The sequence below is a fragment of the Macaca thibetana genome, chromosome 20 (assembly GCF_024542745.1).
Source record: "Macaca thibetana thibetana isolate TM-01 chromosome 20, ASM2454274v1, whole genome shotgun sequence".
NCBI classification, from domain to species: Eukaryota; Metazoa; Chordata; class Mammalia; order Primates; family Cercopithecidae; genus Macaca; species Macaca thibetana.
The window spans coordinates 65520981-65548324 of record NC_065597.1 but is presented as its reverse complement, the minus strand read 5'-3'; the positions used below and the strand labels follow the sequence as shown (position 1 = coordinate 65548324).

The following is a 27344-nucleotide window of genomic DNA, read 5'->3' as shown; positions in this document are numbered from 1 at the left end:
CTACCAACTCTCTATCACAAACCAGAGATTCAGTTCCTGTTTCTCTTCTGCACAGCCCTCTTTCTCTCTCATTCCCCACTCACTCTGCCTACAGTAGCATTTTCCATCTGAGGCCATGAGAAATAAGATAAACACCCCTCCAAACCCACCAGACCACAGCTCTTAAGGGCCCAAACAATTACGAGCAACCCCTGACGGCTACTTGGAGTGTGAGTCACGCTACTGGGAGGATGCCTGTTGGTCTCTGATGACTTATGTGAGGAGGTGTTGATGATCGCATCTGACATGCCTCATGGAAAAGACTAAAGATAGGTCTCCCCACTCTCCCAGGAACTACCTGATGCCTCTTTAGCAGGAGCTGAGTGGGCTCCACCAACATTCCGATCTGCGCGTCTGCCCTTTTCGAGAGCTTTCAGTGTTTAACGGGAAGGCCTGTCACTCGCATCCAAACTGTGGAGCTGCCAGGTTACAAGAGCACCAACTTTCACCTCCTGCTGATGAGCTGTTACTCAGCAGTTCTCTACAGGCCTTTTGTATGTAACCCCCCAATTTATGGTAATCCTTAGGATGGCTGGTAATTATCTGCCTACTAGAGAGAAGAAAAAAATTGGCAAACACCTATGAAATCAGTCAGCATTGAGGGAACAAACACTGCACGAATGCCCTGAACCATATTGTGATATGTTCATCCGGAAGCTCCAACAAGCTGGCATCAGAGCCAATGGCTTAATTCATTCAATCAACAAACATTTACTGTGTAACAAACGCAAAGGGCAGGACAAGTGCAAGGTGCCGAAAAGGAGATGCCCCTATGGAGCACAAATGAATCTTATTAATGGTGGAAAAAGAGAGAAATGGTTAAAATAATTGTGGTATGAACTGAACACTCTGCAGCCATTGAAAATCAAGTTTGAGAAGTCTATGTAGTGATAAAGGAAAATTCCAAGAATACATAATCAAGCTTAAAAAAATACATAAAAGCAGGTTGTGAAGTAAAACTGGGTCAAAAGCTGAGTGAACACACTCAGTAACCTTCCTTTTCTGCTCCTAAGACATAGAATTTATAAAGAAATCTTTAGTTATTTTTAAATTTACATAGTATTGCTTGGAAATAAGAAAAGGGAATCACAGATCAAAAATAGAGAGCAATCCCTAAAAATAAATGAACTGAAAGACGGGACTCTAGGGTTTCAAGTAGGAATCAAAGCCACATAATCAATAGAGGGTAGGTCCAATATGAGCTGTAAGAACAGAAGTGTCAATGTCCGTCCAGGGAAAAAGGGGAAGAAGTGGACCTAGAATCATGCTGCTAGCTGTGGATGGTGCTGGAACATCCGCACCATCCACCAATAGTCACAGCCAAAAAGCAGGACCCCATCTGTGTCAAGGAGCCAAAATGAAGTCACCTACATGAGACGGACTCCCAAGCCTGCACCACAGGCAGTATAGAATGGGAAGAGAGTACAAAGCTGAGCTGTTGACATGGGCTCTGGCTTAAAGCACACACCTTCACAGATGTAGGGCATAAGTAATCATAAAGCTGCCTTGAAAATAAGTTCACAAACAAAAATTAAAGAACATGTGAACGTCCAACTAACTGACTCTACAAACGAAGGAATTCACAACTGAAGAAACAAAGACGCTAGAGCAATCAGAGAAGAAATTTATAATACATATTTTTTAATCTTTGAAGGGACAGGGGAGGGAGTTACATGCACAAAATGAGAATAGTTTTTTGTTATTTATAAAGCAAAAAAACAGGGAGGTATAAAAAGGGACCAATTATTATCTTGGAAATAAAGTATATCCTTGTTGAAATCCATAACTCAACTGATAGTCAAAATAATAGAACATCCATGCTGCTTCTTTCTAAAATAAAATAGACCAGACACAAATGAAATGATGTAGTTAACGGGAATATAGAATTGAGGAAACCTTCCCAAACACAGTACAGAGAACTGAAAAAAGAAAAACAACTTAAGATACATGGAGAATTGATTGAGAAATGACATATATATATATATATATATATAGTACAGTCATATGCTGCATAAGGAGGTTTAGGTCAACAATGGACCATAAGTACACAATGCTGGTCCCATAAGACCAGCATTCTAAGTTTTTGCTATACCTTTTCTATGCTTAGATATGTTTAGATATACAAATACTTACCATTGTATTACAGTTACGTACAATATTTACTATAGCATTTATACAGTAGAGTATGCTGTAGGGGCTTTAGCCGAGGAGCAACAGGCTATAGCACATAGCCTAGGTGTGTAACAGACTATACCATGTAGGTTTGTGTAAGAGCACTCTGTGATGTTCACACAATTAAATCACCTAACCGTGCATTTCTCAGAACGTGTCCCATCATGAAGCGACGCGTGACTATATATATGCATATATATTCAGACAGAGAGAATAGAAATAATGATGGAAAGGAAATATCCAACGAACAGCAGTTGAGGTATTTCCAGAATTAAAGAAAATCTTGAAGCCTCTAAGGAAGTCCACAGAGGGCAAAGCACAATAAGAAAAACCATATATACTATAAAATCCTGAGCATGAGACTAAATAGATAAAAGGAAATACACCAAAGTGTCAGTAGTGTTTACCTATGGTGATAGGATTTGGAGAGAGATTTTTATCTTCTTTAAATTTTAATGTACTTCCTAAGTGCTCTACGGTGAAAAGACATTATTTTTATATGTCTGTGGAGGAGAGAAACATTTGTTACGTCAAATACACATACACAGATAAACAGTTTTTAAAAAAAAAAAAAAAATCTGCCCTCAAACGACTTATACTCTAGTAGGACAGATGAGGTTTGCATAGAAATAACATAGAAAACAAAACCTAAGTGATAACTGGCATGGATGGATATAGCTAAAATCTGAGCCTCGTCTTTTCCTGCACGGAGCAGTTAGGAATAAGGAGAGAAGTGGTGGGGGGGTGAGAGGGGTTGAGGACACTGAGTAGAAGTGTAAAGATCTAACCCATATGCTGGGCTTACTAGGGACTATTACTGCAGCTGGAGTGTATTTCACTTAGACAGGGTCAAAATGGCCAAGCCAAGATAAGATTAGAACTTTATCTACATCGAGCACTGTTTTCACCTTTAATTAATTAATTAATTTATTTATTTTCTTTTTTGAAACAAAGTCTCACTCTATCGCCCAGGCTGGAGTGCAGTGGCACAATCTTGGCTCACTGCAACCTCCACCTCCTGGGTTCAAGCAATTCTCCCTGCCTCAGCCTCCTGATTAGCTGGGATGACAGGGGCCTGCCACCACATCTGGCTAATTTTTGTATTTTTGTAGAGATGGGGTTTCAGCATGTTGGTCAGGCTGGTCTTGAGCTCCTGACCTCAGGTAATCTGTCCGCCTTGGCCTCCCAAAGTGCTAGGATTACAGGTGTGAACCACCTCAACCAGCCTTATTTTCACCTCTAATTTAGTTGTATTGCAAGACCACCCAACAATGCAAGCAAAACATTAACACCTCAGTTGTAAATTAAATTAACACCACAAAAATCTGCCACATTTGCATGACATTTCGATTGTCATAAGGCTTTGTTGTTTTCTTTAAGGGTCAAGTAGACAGAGAGAAGGGTAAAAAAAAAAAAGTGTGTGTATTCATTTTAACTGATAACCAAATTGACTACCTTTCTTATCAGCAGGGGCACTATCATGTTGCCAATTTAGAAGTAAAAATAACAAAAGTGTGTTCTGGGTGGCTTTACCAAATCAACATCATTTTATCAGGAGGCAGAGGTCTTATCAATCTAGGGTGGTTGAGGCAGTAGTCATAATACCATTGGCACACCCAGGCTAGGCAGAGTTTTAAGCAATGCACCATGACTGTTTCTTTGGAGCCAAATAAACGGAATGTTCAGCTGTAAATGAAACAGGTGGCAGAAGCACAAGCCATCTACATATGTTACTAATGGAAGGAAGGGATGTTCACATCTCAGACAATCTCCTTTCTAAACACATCCCCAGTGTCTCAAAATACCACCTTTTAAACCAACTCCTCTCAGTATCACCCAACTCCTCTCAATATCACCCAACTCCTCTCAATATCACCGTTCCACATAGGGACTAGACATATGCCCTGATGTTACCTCCACTGAGCTCTTTGCTTCCCTGCCACCTTGCTTTATCTCCGTAGAGTTCCACCAGAATCACAGAGAGGGGCCAATCTCTCCAAGACCAACTCTGAAAGTCCCAACAATAATAGGGAGTATCAAATCCCCTCCCCCATTTTTGAACTAATGGACCCTTTCATTCTTCTGTCTCCAACTCCTCTTAAACCTCTATTCTTGATTTCTCTGGAAATGTCTTTTCTCATCTTCCTCTTGTCCTTTCCTGATTCCTTTTCTCTTCTTACTCTTAAGTGAGGTCACATTTTGGTCCACATCCCCAAAAGGCAGTTTCATCACAGAGGAGAGAAGAATGTTTCCACCCATACTCCCTGGACTTCTCAGAACCTTCTTTCTAATGCCTCCTTCAAGGGAAGAACAGTTGCTGGTCTAGCTGGTCAGAGCCTGCCATTCACTGGGTCAAGATTCACTAGCAGGCAGGGTCCCTGCCTATCAAGGGGGTTCCTATCCATGACCCTACACTCTTCCTACTTCTCTCTGCCTACAGTTGGATGAATGCATTACATGAGAGCCCGAGCCACACACCTATCGGCTGAGACTTAGAAGTAAGAGCCAAAGCCTACCTAGAACCTCCCCATCTCATACCACCTTTTCCAATTCAGCTTTTCCCAGATTTCTCCAATGGGTTGTGCCAAACCCTCATGGATCCAGAAATTTCACTTTCAATACGGCTACTGTTTCTTGTCTATAGCTACTTCAGAAAAACTCAAGAAGGAAGAAGGGATCTGTGGTAATATTTAAATCCCAAAATCACACTGCAAGGCCTGGCTGGAAACCGGCTGTTCTTCTTCCTCAATGCCTTCATTAGAAGATTGGCCCCTCCTATACAAAAGCCCTCTAGGCTGTGATTCATCACAGCTCTCCATGCTCAGCCCCTCCCACAAAACAAGACTGGTTCCTTGGCCCTCCTGAAGATGGATGACATCATTAAAGTATGGGCTTGATTTAGTGGAATGGAAGATCACAGCTTGGGACCAGAAATTCAGCTACCTAGCTACATCACCCACCATGTGGTCTTGGCAAAGTCCCTTAACTCCCCTATGGCTCAGTCACTTCATCTGAAAGTTACAGGTTGCTCCAGGAAACCCTAAGGTCCTCTCCAGTTCTGAAATTGTCAGTGGTGGCAGAGCATGGCTAGTCCCTACTATCTTCTTCCCAGAAAGGAGCCCCCCAAAACTGAGAAGTGACTGGGAAAACGCTCAACCACACACAAGAATTCTGCTAGGCTGCAAACCATTTAAAATGAATGTTTAATAAGATACTGCATCAATTGTGTGCTTCAGCTGAATGTGCTGTAGCCCAGGAGACCCGAAAGAATTAATACGGTTCCCAAAGGAGCTGATGGGAATTGCTGAAACAGAAGCAAAAGCTGATGTGATGAATATAAAAGTGCTTTGAGAGCATCAAAAGGTAAGTGCTACAGTGAATGTCTGCTCACCCCACTGGAATATCTCCTGCCATCTAAGGAACATTCTTCAAGAAGGTCTCAGGGCTAGAGACCATGGCACACAAGTACACTTACTCTCCCCTTCTGAACTCCCAATCCTTTCTCAGGACTTAGAGGACAGTACACACACAACTCCAATCTTTCCCTTTTTTCTTATTCCTCACTTTACTTCTTCCTTCCAGCCTTCTTCCTTCCCTCCACTTCTGTGTAATTCCCAAACCGAGCTGTCCTAACAGCTCCTTCAAATCTTCAATCTCTCTCCCTTCTTCTCCAAACCGATGCTCCCAGGATGTCCACAAAAAAAGACCCTCTCTCATTCGAAGTCAACAGACTTTTTTACACTCTTTCGTGCATTTTGAGACCCTCCAACTTTAGTACCAAGACCCATCTTTGTTCAGGAGCCAACTCTTTCATCTGAGGGCCTTGGAGCCCCAGACAGAGAACGTGTAAGGAAAATGCCAGGCCCTCCATGCTCTGGCTTTGGAGTTAATTATCTCCACTCCCACCCACTCCCCTTGAGGAAGGAGTATCTTCCTCCGCTCCTCTGGCCCAGGGTTCTCAAACTCCCTACCTCTGTTCCTCTAATTGCAGAGTCGGAGGAAGCATGACATTTTTTCTGCCCTTTTGTGCTTTACCTAAAAACTTTGCATTTTCTTCCAGAACCTACCCACATTTAATAATTTTTAGAAATAGTTTTAGTCACTTACCATAAAAGGATAAAATGGACATTTTCCCAAAAAATAATCAGGTAAAACTGGCATTGTGGAAACAGGAACCATATATCTCCAGTGCTCCTGGGCCCACCTCTGTGCCCCACGGTACTTGTAAATCTCCAAACATGCTACCACCACCACCACCACCCCACAGCCCACTTCTCAGTTTTCTGAGCTCTTCCTGGAACACCCACACCAAAGTGCTCCTGTGTACACCATTTTCAGAAACAAGGCAAAAGGCATTTCCATTCATTTCTGGGTTGGAGAGGCAAGACCTGGGCCAGTTGCCACGACCCTCCCACCCCCACCCCTACTTCACATCAAGACAGATTCTAGGGGTGTCCGAGGACCTGCAGCAGCTGCCTTGCAGCTGGTGGCTTCCCGGGTTCTGGCAGGGCATCAGATCCCGGCCTTACCTTGTCAGCCATGATCATAGATGCGCCCCCGTGAATGCCCAAGATGGGGATGAAGGTCTGGGAGGAGATAAAATCCAGCATCTGGGCCACGGCCTCCTGGTCCGTGTCGTCCCCAAACACGAGGCCGTGGATGCGTGCCCCGGACATGAGGTCGCACACGTGCGTGATGAGGCTCTTGGGGTCGGTGCGGTTCATCAGCAGAGCTACCACGTTCACGTCCAGGGGCAGCCCCGCCGCCTGCTCGGGGCCCCACAGGGTTCGAAGTTCGCGCTCTGTCATGTCGTGGCTGTGACCCAGCATCACCGCAATATTCAGCGCGGGGGAACCCTTCTCCGCCGCCGCGCTCGGCGCCGGACCGCGCCAGACCAGAAGGGCCGGCAGCACCAGCAGGGTCCAATAGCCCACTCTGCCCATAGTCGCCACTGACGGTCCCTGCAAAGTGAAGAGTGAGAGGCAGGGCCGCGGTGAGCAAGACGACCAGAAGGAAGGGATTACCAACGGGGCCCCTGCTCTACGAGTCAGGGATGGAACTCAGCAGCTGGATAGGCTGCTGGGATCACAGACTCCATTCCCAATCCTCGACGTCATCCACGTCCCTCGATCCGTCTCTAACTCTGTCTACAACTCCAATCCGAGCTAATTCTGCATCCCCCAGCCCATTCTCACATCCAGCTTCTTCATCCCCTGTCTCCAGGCGCTTCCTCATCCCCAACTCTGTCCATATCCCCCACCGCATTCCCCAGGTTCGCTAAGGGCCACAGACCCTAAGCGCCGCGCGCGTTCTTTACCCCACCAAGCTCGTAGGTGCACAGAATAAACCCTCCACCCAACCCCTCCCACCTGGGATAGTGAAGACCAAGTTATCAACCCCGCCCCCTGCTGGCACGGAGCGAACTACAGACCCGGCTGGGCGTGCGGAGGCGGCGCCCAGACCCCGCGTCCAGGCCTGAGAGTGGAGCTAGTTGGCTGACCCCGCCCCCTGCGAGCCCGTCGCGTGCGCCACACACTTTGCTCTACGCCCAGCCCCAACTACAGACCCGGCTCCTCTCAGGCAGAGTACACCCCAGGTGCTTGGGAGTGAGGACGCTGCCTGGTGGGCCCAGGCTCCGCGGGGCCTGGGGGAACTTGGGGCTCGCCCCACCTCGCGCCGAGGGACCGTGAAGAGTCCTTCACTCAACTGCAAGTAGGCCCAGGACCCACCCCCTACACGCGCGCGTGCACACACGCACATGCACACACGCACATGCACACACACATGTTCACACACACACACCCTCTCTCACGCGCGCCGTGTGCAGTGCTGAATTCTGGAGAGTAGGCGCGTCCCCCCGCGGGCCAGCGCGTGGGAGCTGGCAAAGAACGTGCGTAGGGGGAAAGGTAGGCTCCCAAGAAGCTCCCAGACGGACGTGGACTGTACAGCCCCTCCCTAGCCTTTCTACTGCGGGCGCTGTTGCCAAGTCTTAGGTGCACGTGGGCAGTGGGCCGCACACGCTCATAGGCACGCGCGCTTTTCTGCGCACTTCCTCAGGCTGCTGAAGCGGTGCCCACTGCCAGCCGGAGTCCTCACACGTCCTCAGGTGGGGCACACGCATGAACGGCGGCAAGTGCACAGCCCCGCGTACCTGAAAATACCAGCGCGGTCGTGCACGCGTGACCTGACGCGCGCCTCTCAGACCGGGCGCTGCTGGCGCCGGGGGAAGTTGAGGCGAACTCCTAGCTGCCTCGGCGTTCCTGGGTGAGCGTCGCTGAGCGCGGAGCCGCAGCGCCCCCTGGTGCCCCTACTGCGCCTCGCCGCTGGGCTCCCTCCCGCTTTCCCTCTCCCCTCTCTAGCCTGACCATCACCTCTGCCGCTCTCCCTCCGGTCGAGTCTCCCTCCTCCCCGGCCCACGGAGCCCTGATCTCCTGCTGGGACGTACCTGTAGCCCGAGAAGGTCGAGGATGCAGTGGGGCGCGCTGCGCGCACGATCATCTCGGCCGCCTCAGCAGCCACCGGGTTTAGCGGGTTCCCGCATGCTGCGGACCCCGCGCGCTCCCCTGGCTGTCCCGCGCTGTCCGCATCGCCCCCACGGGGGGCGGCTATCCCAGCCGGAGGCTCTGCAGCAGGGCTCTACCGGGGCGGAGGAGAGAAGGAGAGGCAGGGTCAGCCCACCAGCGAGGGGAGGGAGGGTTGAGGGGAAGGCTGCAGTCTGCAGCGCTCACAAGCCCCCCTGTGCGCCCAGGGGGGCTAGACAAGAGGGGGGAAGCTGAAGCCCCATGCCCACGACGCCCCCAGTGCGGATCCTCAGCCCCTGTGACTGATAGCGGGAGCTCCACTCCAGGGTGCACAGGAGAATGGGAGCCCCAGGTTGGCAACCCACGAGAAGCTAACTGGGCACCTCCACCCGCACCCCCTACCACCTCCCCAGCGCCGGCTGCTGGGAGTTGTGCGACCGGGAGCTGCTAAGCGAGGGGGGTAGGGAGAGAAAGAGGAGGTAACAAGGGTGGGGGGGCGCTGGCTGAGTTTGCGACGAGCCGGCAGTAGGAGAGGGGGAGGGAAGGACGCGGGCTCCCGCGGTCCCGGTTCCCCGAGGGAGGTGGATCGTTCCCACGCAGCGACCCTCTTGAGATCCTGCCGCTCCCTCCCTCTCCAGGCCTCCCACCTCCCCCTTCCCAAGGGGGCCTTCCAGGCCCAGCGTCCCGCGCCAGCACTCACCGCAGCCTCTCTCCACATAGTTCTCAGCAGTGGCCGCTCCTGGTCATCTCCAGGGCTGATGGCTGCGGCCGCGATTCTTAGCGCTCACCCGGTCCCATGATCCGGCCAAGCCCTAGGAGCTCCCCTCCAAGAGTCCTAGCTCTGCTTCCTGCCCCACTCCGGACGGCAACTGCCCGGTCCTCTGAGCGCGCCGGAGCACCCTCTCCGCAGCCCAGCTCCGGGCTGGTGTGTTTCAGGGCGAATGTGTGTGAGTGAATGTGGGAGCGTGCGCGCGCGTGTGGCCGGGGATCCCCGCGGTCCCCGGCCGAGAGAGGCGCAGGCGGGGAAAGGCAGCTCCCTCCGGGCCCTTCGCTGCGGGGCCAGCTCCGCGCAGGGCGTTCGGCTCTCCACTTCCCAGAGGGAGTCCGGAGAGCGTCTGGACACCCTGGTTCACAGCACTGGCAAAGCCGGGTTCCCGGGGCGTATTTCTGCTGCGGTCGCCTCCGAGGAAGAGGAGGGGGAAGGCAGGGGCGCCCTCCACACCAACTTAAGAGACTTGTTCTCAGCCGGCGAGACGCAGTAGCCCCCGCGCAAGCCCAAGAGGCTTGGAGCTCCGGCGGGCGAAAGCGTCTCCTGCGCGCAGCCTCTCTCCTAGGTGGGTCGAGACAGACCCCGCAGTCCCTCGGCGGCGACGCGGAGCGCGGCCACCCGTTCTGAGAGCGCACGGCGGCAAATAAGGCCAGGATAGGTGACTGGCTGGCGACGGGGGCGCCTGCGGCGGCGCGCGCTGCTGTCCGTGGTGTTGGAACCACGCTCTCCGCCCGCTCCCGGGCGTCTGGTGCGGCTGAAGAATCAATTATTCAGATCTCTGTACCGCTTCCTCCTCCCCCAGTGCCTCGCGCTGGGTACAGCTATCCCCCTCCACGCACAGGCGCGCCGACACACACACACACACACACACACACACGCGCGCGCGCGCAGAGTCTGCTCCAATGCTTCTCCCTGTGCCTTGCCACCCCCGTACGGGAACCCACTCCTCTAATCTCAGGGAGCCAGAATCCTAAAAGCAAAGACTTCTGCATTTCACACTTGCTTCCTTCTAAGTTGCACCAAAAAGAAGTCTCCCTGAGGCTGCGACTTCTAAGCTACCAGAAGAGATGAGCCAGAGAACATGGGACGGCCTGGGTGTGTGAGGGCTCGGATGACTTAAATTCTAGCGACTGGGCATGAAATGCATGGCCGAGTGAGGAGCTCTGCCCCTTTATACTCACCTGTATCTCCAATGCCTGTCTGCCTTTCAGGCCTTGGAAGGAAAGGGGTCTTAAATTCTAAGAGGTTTTGCAATCACTCCTCTAAGCCCGCCTCCTCCTCTTAACCTAATGTCACCTGCTGCGGTCTAAATGTGTGTGTTCCCACCCCCAAATTCACAGGATAAAATCCTAACTCTCAAGGAGATGGTATTGGGGCCTTTAGGAGGTGACTTCATGGCTTCATGAGAGTAAAATGGGATCTGTGCTCTTATAAAAGAGACGCCAGAGAATCAGCCAGGTCCTTCCACCAAGTGAGGCTTAATCAAGAAGGCATCCGCCTATGAGTAGGAACCAGGCCCTCCCCAAACATTGAGTCTGATGCCACTTCATCTTGGACCTCCCGGCCTCAAGAAGTGAGAAACATAAACTTCTGCTGTTTATGATGTTTTGCTATGGCAAGCTGGATCAAACTAAAAACATCACTTTTGGACATTATATTACCTCCCCTTGTTGATCACTAATCTGGAATTGGGGGGCAGTAAAAACATCTACTTCTCAGGATTATTTTGAAAAGAAAAGGAGGCAGCCTTAGTAAAGCAAGGTCTGGCACATAGTAGATGCTCAATCAACATCATGCGCCTTGAAGTAGCCTGGAAGCAGGGGAACTTCCTCCAGGAATGTGGATGTGGCTGCTGAAATGGAGACAGGAGAGGGGTACAGTGTCTGGAGACAAATGGATTCCTTATTGAGCTGGTTGTTCTATGTTGGGTTTCCTGGACTTTGTTGTTGTTGTTGTTGTTGTTGTTTTAATCCAAAAGACAGAGAAAGGGTGAGGGAAATCCTGGAAAGTACATTAAAATGGGGGATTGTATAATATAAGGCAGGGAGCAGGAAAGTGTTTCCTTTCCTGAGCCTATGGCTGGGCTGAACTGATTAGGCCACTCCTTGACACCCATGCAAGACTCTGGCTTGGGGTCTAAAGGGAAAGTTAGGCCATTTTATTTAAATGAGCTATAAATTATAGATAATAAAATTCATACCTCTTAAGGGTTTCATTTGTGAAGGTTTTTAGGTGTTTGGGTTTTTATTTTTGTTTTTGTTTTTGACAGGGTCTTGCTCTGTTGCCCAGGCTGGAGTACAGTTGTGTGGTCGTAGCTCACTGTGAACTTGAACTCCTAGGCTCACGTGATCCCTCTGCCTCAGCTTCCCAAGTAGTTAGGACTTTAGTGGTTAGCACATGCTACCACATCTGGTAAATTTTTTATTTTTTGTAGCGACTGGGTGTTGCTATGTTGTCCATGCTGGTCTCAAACTCTTGTCCTTAAGAAATCATCTGGCCTTGGCCTCTCAAAGGCTGAAATTACAGGTGTGAGCCACTGCACCCAGCCAGTTTGTTTCTTTTGAAAATCTGTGTATCCACACAGACCATCATGTAAAACAAGGTACAGAGTATTTTCATCGCCACCAGGAAATTTTCTTGTATCCCTTTGTTGTCAATCCCACTCTCCCCACTCAGTGTAAACTACAGTTTTGATTTCTAATACCGTGTATTAGTTTTTCCCTTTTTTGAATTTCATGTAAGTGGAATTTTACACTATGTATTCTTTGGTGACTGGCTTTTTTCACTTACCCTGATGTCTAGAAGATTCCTCTGTGCTATTGCATGTATCAGCAGCTTTTTTATTTTTTATCGTTGAGCAGTTAGCTCTCTATTGCATGGATAAGCCATACTTTGTGTATCCAGTCCCCTGCAATGGATATGTGGGTTGTATCTATGGGACTTTTAAAAATACAGATGTGGCTGGGTGCAGTGGCTCACGCCTGTACTCCCAGCACTTTGGGAGGCCAAGGCAGGAGGATCACTTGAGCCCAGGGGTTTGAAACCAGCCTGGGCAACATGAAGAGAACCCAGGTGTTCAACTGCTGCACTCCAGCCTGAGTGACAGAGTGAGACTTTGTCTCAAAAAAAATAAACAAAATAAAACACAGACGCCTATGCCCACTCTAGATCTACTCCAGGTGTGGGGCCAGGCACGGACATTTGTTTTAAATCCATAGGGGATTCTGATGATGCCTCTGCACTTGCTTTTCTCATAAATTGATGCCAACCCTGAAACTGGATTTGTCTTTCTTGAAAACTATTGGAATTCAGGGTTTTAAGTTATTCATGATCAGACTTATAGAAAGATAAATCAAACAGATATGGCCTCTTTTGAATAAAGAAAAATGGCAGCCCTTCATTGGAAGGGACAGTGTGCCCTAAACATAGGCACAGGCAGCTGGAGTTTCACTGGAGTGGACAGGTCACCAGGGTGGAGCACGTCATGTGTCAGGCACCTGGAGCTTCACCACACATACAGAGACTATGACAGCGTGTATAGGATCACGACAGCCTTACTCCATCTATGCTGCAAAGCTTAATTCTCAATGCAGCTTAGGATGCTGAGCAGAATTTTGCTGCTCAAAGAGTTTCAGATGCTAAGAAAACCTTCATAGCAGCTATACCAACTATGTTGGTTAATACTGAGTATCAACTTGATCAGCTTGATTGGATTGAAGGATGCAAAGTATTGTTCCTGGGTGTGTGTGTGAGTGTGTTGCCAAAGGAGATTAACATTCAAGTCAGAGGACTGGCAGACCCACCCTCAATCTGGGTGAGCACCATCTAATCAGCTGCCAGCACAGCCAGAATAAAAGCAGGCAGAAGAACGTGGAAAGACTAGACTGGTTTAGTTTTCTGGCCTCCATCTTTCCCCCGGGGCTGAATGCTTCCTGCCTTGTAACATCGGACTCCAAGTTCTTCTGCTTTGGGACTTGGACTGGCTTCCTTGCTTCTCAGCTTGCAGACTATTGTGAGACCTCACCTTGTGATCATGTGAGTCAATATTCCTTAATAAACTTCCCTTTAGGCCAGGCACAGTGGCTCACGTCTGTAATCCCAGCACTTTGGGAAACCGAGATGGGTGGATCACCTGAGGTCAGGAGTTCAAGACCAGCCTGGCCAACATGGTGAAACCCCGGCTCTATTAAATACAAAAAAAATTAGCCAGGCATAGTGGCGTATGCCTGTAATCCCAGCTACTTGGGAGGCTGTGGCAGGAAAATCACTTGAACTCAGGAGGCAGAGGTTGCAGTGAGCTGAGATTGTGCCAATGCACTCCAGCCTAGGCAACAAGAACAAAACTCCGTCTCAAAAAAGTAAAATAAAAATGAAAATAAACTCCCCTTTATATATACGTCTATCCTATTGGTTCTGTCCCTCTAGAGAACCCTGGCTAACACACCGATAAAACTTCTCTAAGAGAAAGAACAAGGAGCAGTTCTTCCACATACCTGGGCGGGCCACACTGCTACACCCCAAGAGGAAGCACCTTGGGTGCCCTTTCTCACACTCACCATTGGAGGGCAGCTTCCATGTCTGGAGGAGACCAGGCCTCTCTTGTAGGAAATGTCTTTCTTGTAGGTTCACTCACAATTGTATAGGGAAGCTGGCTCCATCTTAAGCTCTGTCACTCAGCCGTGACTGGTCAGAGCAGTCCCTCAAGACAGTGCTTTGATGGCCGTAAAGTCAGAGCATGTCAGGCCAATTTCCCAAGGCCAGCAGTGCCCAAAAGTCTCATCATTCACTCCGCAGATAAAGACTCTGTCAGAGTCTGTGCCTATGGAAAAAAAACTTCTCAGGGAAATGTCTGGATGCTAAGGAGAGAGGTCATATTTCCTGGTACCAGGGGTCATTGAGGCGTGCCATCTTGAAACTGTGGAGGCCCTTGGGGATGATCAAACCAACCCCCAACACTGCTTTTTTTTTCCTCTAATGAGGACTCTGGCTAGGCGCAGTGGCTCACACCTGTAATCCCAGGACTTTGGGAGTCAGAGGCAGGCGGATCACTTGAGGTCAGGAGTTTGAGACCAGCCTGACCAACATGGTGAAACCCCATCTCTACTAAAAATACAAAAATTAGCCAGGCGTGGTGGCATCTGCCTGTAGTCCCAGCTACTTAAGAGGTTGAGGCAGGAGAATTACTTGAACCTGGGAGATGGAGGCTGCAGTGAGTTGAGATCGTGCCACTGCACTCCAGCCTGGGTGACAATGAAACTCCATCTCAAAAAAAAAAAAAAGAGGACTCCAAAGCTGAAGGCACTGGAGGTCACATAGCTACTAAGAGTCACATATGGTCTCTTTTTCATACCTTCCTGTCACAAGCACAGCCCTTTTCCTATTCATGAACACAGACCTCTCCACTGGATGTGACTTCCAGTAGAGGTTGCCAGGTAGAAAGTCACAGCAAATTATTCCTCAAGAGGTGATCGTCCTTGGGTGCCCCTGGTATATGCAGCATAGCTAGGCAGGTCAAAAGATATTTGGGTGTCCTGTGCTCTTTAGGAGGGGAATTGGGATTGGGGTGAAGAGGGAAAGGAAAGATGACTCAGTTACTGAGTTCTCCATCAGAAAAATGACTCAGGGCATTAGCAATCTTACTGAGCGCATTTAGCGGTAGTAAAACAGGCTGGGTCTACCAGTCAAGAGCTGACTCTGCCCAGTGACTGGTAATTAGCAGAGGTAGGATTGGAACCTATTTTTGTCTGGCTCCAGAACCTGCAGTTTAAACCAATCCGATGTTATCTGCCAAACTCACTAACCTGCTGGATCTCTTTATTTTTCTTATTTTATTTTACTTGTTTATTTAGACAGGGTCTTGCATTGTCTCCCAAGCTGGAATACAGTGGTATTATCACAGCTCACTGCAGCCTCAAACTCCTGGGATCAACTGATCCAACTGCCTCAGCCTCCCAAGTAGCTGCGACTACAGGTGGTGCATGCTACCATGCCCAGCATTTTTTTTTTTTTTTTTTTTTTGAGACAGTCTCACTCTGTCATCCAGGCTGGAGTACAATGGCATGATCTTGGCTCACCTCAACCTCCACCTCCTGGACTCAAATGATTCTCCCACCTCGGCCTCCCAAGTAGCTGGGACTACAGGCACATGTCACCACGCCAGGCTAATTTTTTGTACTTTTTGTAGAGATGGGGTTTTGCCACGTTGCCCAGGCTGGTTTCAAACTCACGGACTCAAGCAATCCACCTGCCTCAGCTTCCCAAAGTGCTGGGATTACAGGCATGAGCCACTGCTTTTTAAAAATATTTTTAATAGAGATGAGGTCTTGCTTTGTTGCCCAGGCTTGTCTTGAACTCCTGGGTTCCAGCCAATCCTCGCACCTCAGCCTCCCAAAGTATTGAAATCACAGACATGAGCTGCTGTGCCCAGCCTGCTGGGCCTCTTTAGACAGGTCACTTGACATCTTTGAGGCTCGTTTTTCTTCACTCTTAGGATGCAAGAATGTCAGATTAGCAATTCCTGCGTTTAAGCTTGCCTCAATCAGCAGAGCCCCTTTCATAAGCCAACTCCCCTACATTGCCCTAATATAGGAAGAAGCTAAAAGTGAAGCTTTGATCTCAGGTGAAAAGGTGGGTAAGAGATTGGAGTCTGATGCTCCTTAACTTCTGCTTCACCCCTAGCCTCCCTCCCACCCACACCAAAGCTCATCACAGAACTCTGGGACTCTGATGAACACATTTTGAAAATATGGTACAATCTCTGCATGGCACAAAAGAAGAAACAAGAACCAGAAAGAGTAAGAGACCAAATAGAATTACTCATCAGTTAGAGATGGAGCAAAGATTGGAATCCAGGACTTATCACAGACAGCCAGACTTTTAAAAATAGCATCTGAACCTTAGCTCTGAAACTTACTGGCTGCATGATACTGGGTAGATCTGTCAGCCTCTCTGTGCTCCAGTTTCCTCATCTATAATGTGGGGATAGTAATAGTACTTGCCATTTAGGGATTTCTAAGGGGTAAATTGAATGAGGCAATACATATAAAACGTTTAGCATAGTGCCCAGTCATAGCATGGGTTTAATAAATGTCAGTTATTAGGATGCTTATTATTGTTTTATAGGGCCCTTGAGGGTTCCACTAAGATGTTGCTGTCCCCTGATGCTCAGATACCTCTCCTGGGCTGAGTGGCTCCTGGTGTGTGTTCAGGAAGGTGTGGTGTGCAGGGCGGAGGGGCAGCCATTGGTCAGGCCTAGCTCTCCAGCTCAGTGTGTCCCAGATGGTGTCCATGGGGGTGCTGGCCGGTGACATATTGGCAGCCTCCCTTCCCTGCACAGTTCACTGAGCCACGCAGTGCTCAGGAGCCTTGAGCTGTAGCCTGCTCTGCCAAGGAGGCAGCCTGCCCAGCCTGGACTGATGGACAACAGGCACAGCCAGCCCCAGGGAACTCGGACTGTGCCTCCAGCCTCCAGAGAAGGCGCAGGTGAGGCACTAGTCCAGCCGCCTCCCCAAGCTCCTGTGGCTCCCACGGCTTCTCTCTGAGAGGGAGAGGGAGGGACTTAGTCAACAGTCAGCCCCCTTTCCACATTACCTGAGTCCTTGCCTGTCTTAACCCTTTTTCTGGAAGTGACAGCTCTTAGAAAGCAACTATGGAGCAGAAAGGAAATGATTGCTTCACTGAACAAATGAGAAAGCAGTTTCTTCATTTGAAAAAAATGGAGATGATAGTATTGACTCCATAGAGTCATTGTGGGGACTCAATGATATATTGCATACAGTGATTGGAATCGTGTGCACCACGTAGAAAATAAATATTAGCTATTCCCTATATCGGTATTATAGCAGTAGCAAAAATACAGGCTCTGTAGCCCCTCTGCCCAGGTTCAAATCTTTGATGCACCTCTTCCTATCTGTGTGGCCTTGGGCATGCTGCTCAATGCCTGAAGCCTCAGTTTCCTCATCTATAAAATGGGGGGACTCATGGACACAGGGAAGGAAACATCACACACCAGGGCCTGTCGGGGAGTGAGGGACTGGGGGAGGGATAGCATTAGGAGAAATGCCTAATGTAGATTACGGGTCGATGGGTGCGGCAAACCACCATGGCACATGTATATCTATGTAACAAACCTTCACGTTCTGCACATGTATCCCAGAATTTAAAGTATAATTAAAATATATATATATAAATAAATAAATAAATAAGAAACAAAATAAGGGATTCTTTGTGCCTCTCCCACAAAATTGCTGAGAAGATTAAATCAGGTGATGCACACGAGTTGCTTAGCACAGCACCTGATACATAATAAGAAATCAATAAGTAAAGGTGATTATTATGACTAATTAGCATTGATACGAATGCCCAAGGTCACAGAGCAGGTTAGGATTTAAATAGGTGTTTTCTGACTTGCCACTTGGTACTCACTCTGCTACCCACTGCTGCCTCTCACTCAATTAAAATTCCTGGCTCTGCCCTCTGAAAGTCACTGTTCCTAAAAAAGAACTCCATTTGTAGTAGGAAGCCACAAAATAAATTGTCACCAAGTCCAGCGGTCAGATCCAAACTGTATAAAAAAACATTTCTCTTAATTAGGCAAAGTTGTCCAAGGATTCAGGGTACAGGGAGAAGAAGAAAGACTAGTTCAATGACCAAACCTGAGAGCCAACAGACCCGGCTGAGACCTCAGTTCTGCAGCATCTCTCTTGCTGGGTGACTGTGGGCATGTCATTCTAGCCTCCTGGGCCTAAATTTCCTTGCCTGTGAAATCAGGGTTGTTGTGAGAATGAAATTAGATAAAACATCTTGTGTATATTGAGTTTTTAATAAATGGTAGAAATGATTATGTTCACAGCCTTTGTGGTTGGGTGAGGAATTCGTAGGGCTTGTTGTGGTGGTCGTTTGAGGTTTTGGTTTTTGTTTTATTCTTTGCAAAAGGGTGAAGGAATTGTGTGATTTCCATCAATGACAAAGCATATATGCTAAATGCAACGTGGGATTCTGAATTGAGTCTTGGAACAGAAAAAGGGCATTAGGGGAAAACCCTGTAAATCCTAATAAAGCCTGAAGTTTTGTCAACAGCAATGTACCAGTGTTAGTTTCTTAGTTTTGACAAATGTACCTGCGTTGTGTAAGATGTTAACATGAGGGAACACTAGTCGAAGAGTTTATAGAAAGTCACTGTACTATCTCTGCAACTTTTCTGTAAATCTAAAAACATTCCAAAATACAATCTTTGCTTAAAAAAACTAAAAGCAATATATGCTTAAGAAAATTACCTATATGCTTATCTATGCATAGATTATCTCTGAAAGGGTACCCAAGGAACTAGCAATCGTGGTTGCCGCCAGCAAGGGAACACAGGTGACTGGGAGAAAGTGGAGAGAGACAGGTGAAAGAGGGAGGATTCCTTCTCACTGTGAGGCATGGTTTGCTTTTGGCATGCACATATATTACCTTCCTGCTTAAAGAATGAGTAAAAAGCTGAGATGGTAGAGAGTAGTGAGTGGGTGTGCTCGTGTGTGTCTTGGTGTGCCCCTAGGTGTCAGGGCAGAGTTCAAGCAACAACTGCAATGGGAAGCAAAGAAGAATGAGCCCCCACAGTCATGGCAGGGCCTTGGGCTGAGCCCCCAGAGCTGCACTCTGCCTGACTTGATCCACCTCTGCAAGTGGAAAGAGATCCAGGTCTGCAAGGCGCTGAGGACCCCCCTCCATGACAGCAAAACGCACCCAACTTTCTGTGTACCAAATCGTTTCTTAGATGCCTATCTACTTAAGCTCATCTAATCCTTGGAGCAAACCCAAAGGTTGGAGTTGGTATCCCCTTGTTACGGTGGAGGACACAGAAGCCTAGAGTGGTAAAGTGCTCCCTAAGTACCTACCCAAGGTCATACTGGTACGAAGTGGTAGAGTTGGGATTTGAGCTTAAGCTTCTGGAGTTCAACCCACTGAGCCTCATAATGTCACAGCTGTCAGGCTGTAAGGAAGCTACCGCCTCCTTGCGAGATGGCCACATTGTTTTTTGGCAGGTGGATGGGACCCCATTGAATGAGGAGGGGGTAGGTAGGAAGCATCTCTCTTCTCTGGCTCCCAGAACTGCATTCCCACCACACCAATAGAGGCCAGCAAGCAGGGATTTAACCGCCGGGATGGATCTCAGCACTGTCTCAGAAGACAAGATATTAGAAGGACAATAAACCCCAACACCAACCTTCTGGCAAGGAAGGTGTTATAGACCTCATTTTCAAGATGAGGCAATAAGACAAATTTAATTTTTTTAAAAAGAGGCTTCTGTTATCACATAGCAAGAGGCAGTGTGACATGGTAGGGGTAGGGGTTTTGGAACCAAATTACAATCAGTTCAAATCCAAGTTCTTCCCATTCCTTGGGTAAGTCATTCAACCTTTTTGAACCTCAATTTCCTTCTCTGTGAAATGGGGTTATTAATACCTGCAAATTCTAAGTAATAATGGGCTTGGCACTGAGAGAGCTGTAAACAAACAGTAGCTATGATAATTATAATAAAAGAGCACTTTAAATTGACAAAGACTTTAGCAGTCATAATAATGTCATTTGAAGATGATACTATTCATTGAATACTCACTCAGCAACAGGTACTAGGCTAAGCATATTCTAGGTTTTGTAGTATTTAGTCCTGAGAATGACCCCCTGAACTGTGTATAATTATTAAACAGCTAAGAAGAATGAACCCTGAAATAGTAAGTTACTTTCCCAAAGTCACACAGGAATTCCGGTGCCTGGCCAGGACAAAAGCCTGTTTCCTATCTTCCAGTCAGCTACACTAAATGCTAAGTTGGCACTGTCTTATGGAGGCTGCACGTCAATCCTCACTTAGGGAATCTCAAAGTTCAGTGATCAATAGAAGTTACATGGAAGAGATTGAAATGCAGATTCCTTGGCCCTGCCTCCATAAATTCTGATCCTGCAGCTCTGCAGTGGGGTCATGGGAATTTGCTAAGTGGCAGATTGTATTTTCCAAAGCTGGCCACAATAATACTTTCCATCCCACATGCTCTTTCTGAATCTTGACACTTCCCCCATCAAGAGGATGAATTTATGAACTCTTGAAACTTGGTGGGCCTTTTTTACTCCCTCAACCAATATAGTACAGCAGAGATGTAGATCAGAAAAGTGCAATATAATTTTATCTTGTTATCTTGGAACCCAGCCACCATGCTGTGAGGAAGCCCAAGCATCCTTTGGAGAGCCTTACATACAGAAGAACCAAGGCCTGCAGCCCTCAGCCCCGGCAGAAATCCCAACCAACAAGTACACCAACCTGCCAGCAATGTGAGTGAGTCATTTCAAAAGGGAATCCCCCAGTCCCCAGTGGAGCCGACCCAGCAGAGACAGTCCTGATGAACTCTCCCCAAGTTGAAGATTCACTGGGAAACTAGTTGCTGTTGTTTTAAGCTACTACAATTTGGAGCAACGTGTTACACAACAATAAATAACCAATACTCTGCATTTTTAACAAGCCTCGCCAGGTGCTTCCATCACAGGCGATCAGAAGTCTACAGTGTGGAATAGACTGCCCTTTGCCAGATCTTTGTGGATGTGGAATGAACATTAGTTAACAATTTCTGCCCCTCACATTGCAGAGTTTCTGTTTATAAGCACCAAAGCCATGTTTGCAGAGAGACTTCAAAAGTCCGCTTCTCTGACCAAGAGCAGTGGCTCATGCCTATAATCCCAACAGCTTGGGAGGCCAAAGCAGGAGGATTGCTTAAGCCCAGGAGTTCAAAACCAGCCTGGTAAACAGTGAGACCCCTCGCCCCCGCCAACTCTGCAAAAAATAAAATTAAAAAATTAGCCAAATGTGGTGGTGCATGCCTGTGGTCCCAGCTACTCAGGAGGCTAAGGGGGGAGGGTGGGGATCACTTGAGCCCAGGAGTTAGACACTGCAATGAGCTGTCATTGCACCACTGCACTCCAGCCTGGGTGACAGAGTGAAACTCTATCTCTAAAAAACAAAACAAAACAACAAAAGAGTCCCATCCATCAGAGGAATGGGACTCTTATTACCTTGAGTGTGGTGATGGTATCATAGGTATGTACATAAATCTGAACTCATCAAATTCTATACACTAAACATGTGTAGTTATTTTTGTATGCAATTATGCCTCAGTAAAGCTAATGTTTTGAAAAAGAATTTCTTCCTCCACCACTGTGTTGATAAGTGAAACCCAATCAACTTTGAGCATCTTTGGCACCCATGCATGTTTGCACCAACACCTTTTCCAAGAATACTTGAATCCTTCTCCACTCCTGGGTAAGCAAACCCAATTTCCCATCCATATTTGCAGAGGTGTTTGCTACTTAAGCAAGGTGCAGCCTTGCAAATTCTTGGGTAAATAACACAAGGCTGAGAACAATATTCCCATGCCAGTAGCCACGAAGTGCAGGAAATGACAGATCTCTTAGGATTTCTCTGTCTCAGTCAAAGACTCAGCAAGGTCCTGGCTTGAAAGAGTGCATGGGCACTGTCACTCTTGGTAGAGCAGAAAGCCAAAGATGGGGCAGAGCATCATAATTAAACATGAGGACTCAAGAGTCAGGCCACTTGAATTTGGATCCTGACTCTATGACTTACTAGCTGTGTGACTTTAGGCAAGTTGCTTAACCTTTCTGAACTTCAGTTTTCCACTGTGCAAAATGAGAACAATAAGAACTTCTTTAATGGGTTGCTGTTAAGGTAATGCAACTGTCTTATATGGGAAGAAACTTAATGTGTACTCAATAAATAGTAAAAGTTACTGTTTTTTAATGTGGTGTGATTATATGCTGCCCAGATATACAAACAGGCAGATCATAGAGGTGAAAAAGACCCTGGGATGGAAGTCAGGAGATCTGAATTATTGTTTTGGTTTTGCCACCAATTCACTTACTCGGTGTATTAGTCTGTTTTCACACTGCTGATAAAGACATACCCAAGACTGGGCAATTTACAAAAGAAAGAGGTTTAATGGACTCAGAGTTCCACGTGGCTGGGAGGCCTCACAATCATAGTGGAAGGTGAAAGGCACGTCTCACATGGCAGCAGACAAGAGAAGATAACTTGTGCAGGGCAACTCCCCTTTATAAAACCATCAGAGCTCGTGAGACTTATTACTGTCACAAGAATAGCACAGGAAAGACCTGCCCCATGATTCAATTACCTCTCACGGGGTCCCTCCCACAACTGTGGGAGCTATAATTCAAGATGAGATTTGGGTGGGGACACAGCCAAACCGTATCACTTGGATACCCGAGACGAGGTAGTTGATGATGTTGAACTTTAGTTGTAAACTGAGGTGGAAGGATTAGGAGGTGCTTTCTAAGCTGCCTAAGTCACTAACTTGCTGGGCCTCTTTATTTTTATTTATTTATTTTTATTTTATTTTAAGATAGGGCATCACTCTGTCACCCAGGCTGGAGTGCAGTGGCACAATCATAGCTCACTGTAGCCTCAAACTCCTGGGCTCAAGCTAGGACTACAGCCACATGCCACCATGCCCAGCTAATTTCACTCCAGCTCTTCCCTTCTTTAGACTGCTAAGAGTGTCCTATTGCCTAATATACAAGACACTCTTCCAGACATAAATGGTAGCAAAAAATCCCAAAGAGGCTAAGCCAAAAATAAGAAATAGTTGGCTCAGAGAAACCAAACCTGTGGTTGAATGGTCAAATCCCACGGATGCAGCTAGACTCCAAGAACAGCTGGAGTCTGGGTCTCACTTCTCTCTCCCCCTCTTTTGCTTTCACTTGCTTGCTGCATTCACCCTCCCTCACAAACTGTCTTCCTCCACACTCAGGGAACATTCATAGTAATGCTTCCTATTTCACAGTTTAGACCTAAACCCACGGGAAAGAATGACTGACTGCCCTCCCTTCCTAAGTCCAAAAACCCCAGGGTGGGGATTCATTGGCCCAGTGTGGATCAGTTGCCAACTCCGTGGCCAGTCAATTGTGGCTTTGGGATGGGGCCATGTTAGACCACAGCAGCTCTCTTGGGAACCATGTGTTACCTACCTAGCCAGTCTGCACATCTGAATTTGCAACTTCTGCAGTACACCCTAAAGGGAAGCTTTTGTGTTTCTCTTGTTAGTTTGCAAAGCACGTCCACTCTTATCTTCATATAATCCTTATAACAACCTCACAATGGAAACAGCTGTCAGCCTTAAATCCAACATAATTTAGAGGGTCCTTTGGCTCAGGGAAGCTGGGTGCCCTGGCCAAAGTCACAGCCTGACCATGGCAGAGGCAAATCGAGCTAAGAACCTGGGTGTTTTAACTTCTCTTCCAGTGTTTTCTCTATTTTTTTTAAGAGACAGGAGCATCTTGCTCTGTCACACAGCCTAGAGTGCAGTGACACAATCAATCATAGGTCACTGCAGCCTCAAACTCTTGGTTTTAAGTGATCCTCCCACTCAGCCTCCCAAGTAGCTGCAACTATAGACACACACCACCATGCCCAGCTGATTGACTGATTGATTGATTGATTGATTGATTGATTTTGGTAAAGATGAGATCTTGCAATGTTGCCCAGGCTGGTCTCAAACTCCTGGGCTCAAGCCATCTTCCCGCCTCCACCTCCTAAAGGGCTGGAATTACCGGCATGAGCCACCACACCTAGCCTCTTCCAGTGGTCTTTCCCAAAACACACTGCATATTTGTTTTTTCCAGAATGTTCATCAATGAAGACCCAAGAATATAATCACTGGTAGGGCCCATGTGTCCCCCACCCTGGTAGCTATGCAGGCACCTCCCTTGAGGCGGTTTTCTGGATCTGATGTCTCCTTGCCTGTAAATAGCAGCCCCAGGGACTGTCAAGCCCAGTGAGGGAAAAGCACAGGCTTCTTAGGGACCTTTCCAACCTGCTGAGAATGGAAGAAAAGGAAACAGGAGGAAACCCTGGAGAGGGCCCAGAACAGTTCCACAGTCTGGCAGAACAGATGCCATCACTGGTGCCACCACTTCATCACCTCCTCCAGGACACTCCCTGGACCCCACAGAGAATCTGGTCTTCGGTCTTCACTGAGTATCCCCAAAGGAAGGCAGGGTTGACCTCACTGTCTTCCTTTGCAGCTTCTCTTTCTACTCTTTCAATATGGCACGGTGGTTAGGTGTGCTGTCTTGAAAGCTGGTCTACCTGGCTATATGGCCTTGGCAAGTTTTCACCTGTGTATTTCATTTTCATCCTTGATAAAAAGAGTCCCTATGTCATGGATTTATTGAAATGATTAAATAAAATCATGAAAATAAAGCGCTTAGAACAGCACCCGGCTTGTGGAAGGCGAAGTTACAATTATCATTTATATGGCTAGGAGAGTGGCTAGGAATGATAGGGGCAAATTTGTATTGCTTGTTTTCATATTATACAAGCAACGCAACCACAAAGAAAAGGCAAAGGCAGAAGCAGGGACATCTATGGAATAATTGGCATGGTCAGTTCAACAAGTCCATGTGATGGACAAAAGGGCAGGGGTATATTGTTCTAGATTTAAAGAGACTTAGAAGACACAACAGCTAAATGCAGTGTGTGGTTCTTGGTTGAATCCTGGTTCAAACAAGCCCTTTGTAAAAACATGGCCATGTGCAGGGGCTCACACCTGGCATCCCAGCACTTTAGGAAGCCAAGGTGGGAAGATTGCTTGAGTTTAGGAGTTTGAGACCAACCTGGACAACATAGCAAAACCACATCTCTACAGAAACTACAAAAAATAACCAGGCATGGTGGCACATGCCTGTAGTCCTAGCTACTCAGAAGGCTGAGCTGGGAGGATCACGTGAACCAGGGAAGCAGAGGTTGCAGTGAGCTGAGATCACACCACTGCACTCCAGCCTGGACAACAGAGCCAGATCCTGTCTCAAAACACACGCACACAAACACATGCACACAACCATTTTGAAGGATGATTGGGGAAATCTGAATATGAACAATGTATTAGATAACATTTAAGACATTATTCTTAATTTTGCCAGATGTGATCATAATACTGTGGTTAGGTAGGAAAATTTTTTTAGAGACAAATACTGAAATATTTAAGGATAAAATATCCTGATGTTAGTAATTTTAAAATATTTCACCCAAAAGTAAAGAAAAAAAGATGACACAAATATAGCAAAATGTTAACAATCATTAAATTTAAATGATAGGTTTATGGGTGTTCATAATACTAGTATCTCCACTTTTGTGCATGTGGAAAAATTTTTATAGTAAACAAAACATGTTTATTGTAAAAATTTAAAGCTACAGAAAACATTCCAAAGAAAACATAGTAACTCTACCACCTAGGAGAAAATCATCTATAATGTTTTGATATATCTCCTTCCAAGTTTTGACTGCCTTAAAATTACTGCAATCAGAAGGCACATAAAATTCTGCAATTTATGCCAGGTGCCATGGCTCATGCCTGTAATCCCAGCACTTTTGGGAGGCTGATGGGGGCAGATCACTTGAGGTCAGGGGTTCGAGACTAGCCTGGCCAACATGGTGAAACCCTGTCTCTACTAAAAATACAAAAATTAGCCAGGCATGGTGGCAAGCACCTGTAATCCCGGCTACTCGAGAGCCTAAGGCAGGAGAATTGCTTGAACCTAGGAAGCAGAGGTTGCAGTGAGTCGAGATGGCACCACTGCACTCCAGCCTGGGTGACAGTGAAACTCTGTCTCGAAAAAAAATTCTGCAATTTACTTTTTCTTAACTTATGTGTATAAGTTTTTTTCCTTGTTATTAAAAAAATGCAATCATTTTTAATGATTGCAGAATATTCCTTTGAGGAGATAAAATGGAGAAGTCGTAAGTCCTTCTACCACAGAATTGCAATTATAATTAAAATGATGATGATGGCTAATATTCACTGAGCACTTATTACATGCCTGAGCTCTAACATACATTATCTCTTTTCATCTTCACAACATGTGAAGTAGTTAAGATTTTTTTTTTGAGGGGGACAGGGTCTCACTGTGTTGCCCAGGCTGGAGTGCATTGGTGCAATCATGGCTCACTGCAGCCTCAACCTCAGGCCCAAGTGATCCTCCTGCCTCAGCCTCCCACTGGGACCACAGGCACACACCACTATGCCTAATAGCTACTATTATTATCAGAAGAAGAAAATGACAATCAGAGAAGTTAAGTGATGTATCTAGGGTCACACAGCTAGGGAGTAGCAGAACCCAGGCCATACTCAGGCTATGAGGTACAAATGTAAGTCCAGGCCTTTACTTTTATGTGTTTGTTCATTCACCAAACATTGACAGGGTGCCTGCCCTGAGCCAGATGTTGGACTGGGTTGTAACCCACACCAGAAGTTCACACTGCTGCAGGACACTAATGATTTGAAATTGTCAGACTAGGCCAGGCACAGTGGCTCATGCCTGTAATCCCAGCACTTTGGGAGGCCGAGGCAGGCTAATCACTTGAGGTCAGGAGTTCGAGAGCAGCCTAGCCAACGTGGCAAAACCCTGTCTCTACTAAAAATACAAAAATTAGCCGGACGTGGTGGTGGGTGCCTGTAATCCCAGCTACTCAGCAGGCTGAGGTGGAAGAATTGCTTGAACCCAGGAGGCAGAGGTTGCAGTGAGCCGCCGAGATTGTGCCACTGCACTCCAGCATGGGCAACAGAGTGAGATCTGTCTCGGAAAAAAAAAAAAAAAAAAGATTGTTAGACTAAAGACCACAAGAGACGTGATTCCTGGGGCCCTGGTCTACAATGCCTGCATTCCTTCTCCACAGAAAATAAGAAAGCCACATCTCAGCCTTCTAGTAATAACTCATCCTGCCCAGGAAAAAAGCATCCCTAGCAGCCAGAGAAGGGGCAGGGGGTAGTGATGATTTATTATTG

At 47.2% G+C, this 27344-nt stretch overlaps 2 protein-coding genes across 3 annotated transcripts in view; one reads left to right on the top strand and one right to left on the bottom strand.

The window, feature by feature from the left end:
* Positions 1-8661, bottom strand: part of GRIN2A (glutamate ionotropic receptor NMDA type subunit 2A) — a 421161-nt gene extending 412500 nt beyond the window's left edge. Inside the window, exons 1-2 of one of the 2 annotated variants that reach the window (XM_050774166.1) lie at positions 8657-8661; positions 6741-7172 (exon numbers count right to left, since the gene is read on the bottom strand). In XM_050774166.1, the coding sequence (XP_050630123.1) occupies positions 6741-7154 (414 nt within the window). In that variant the 5' untranslated portion in view covers positions 7155-7172; positions 8657-8661. Of the gene's footprint in view, positions 1-6740; positions 7460-8656 lie in introns of those variants that run through there. The other variant, XM_050774165.1, reaches the window with a different exon arrangement.
* NUBP1 (NUBP iron-sulfur cluster assembly factor 1, cytosolic) overlaps positions 1-27344 on the top strand; it is a 612258-nt gene that overhangs the window by 63534 nt on the left and 521380 nt on the right. The window lies entirely within an intron of this gene.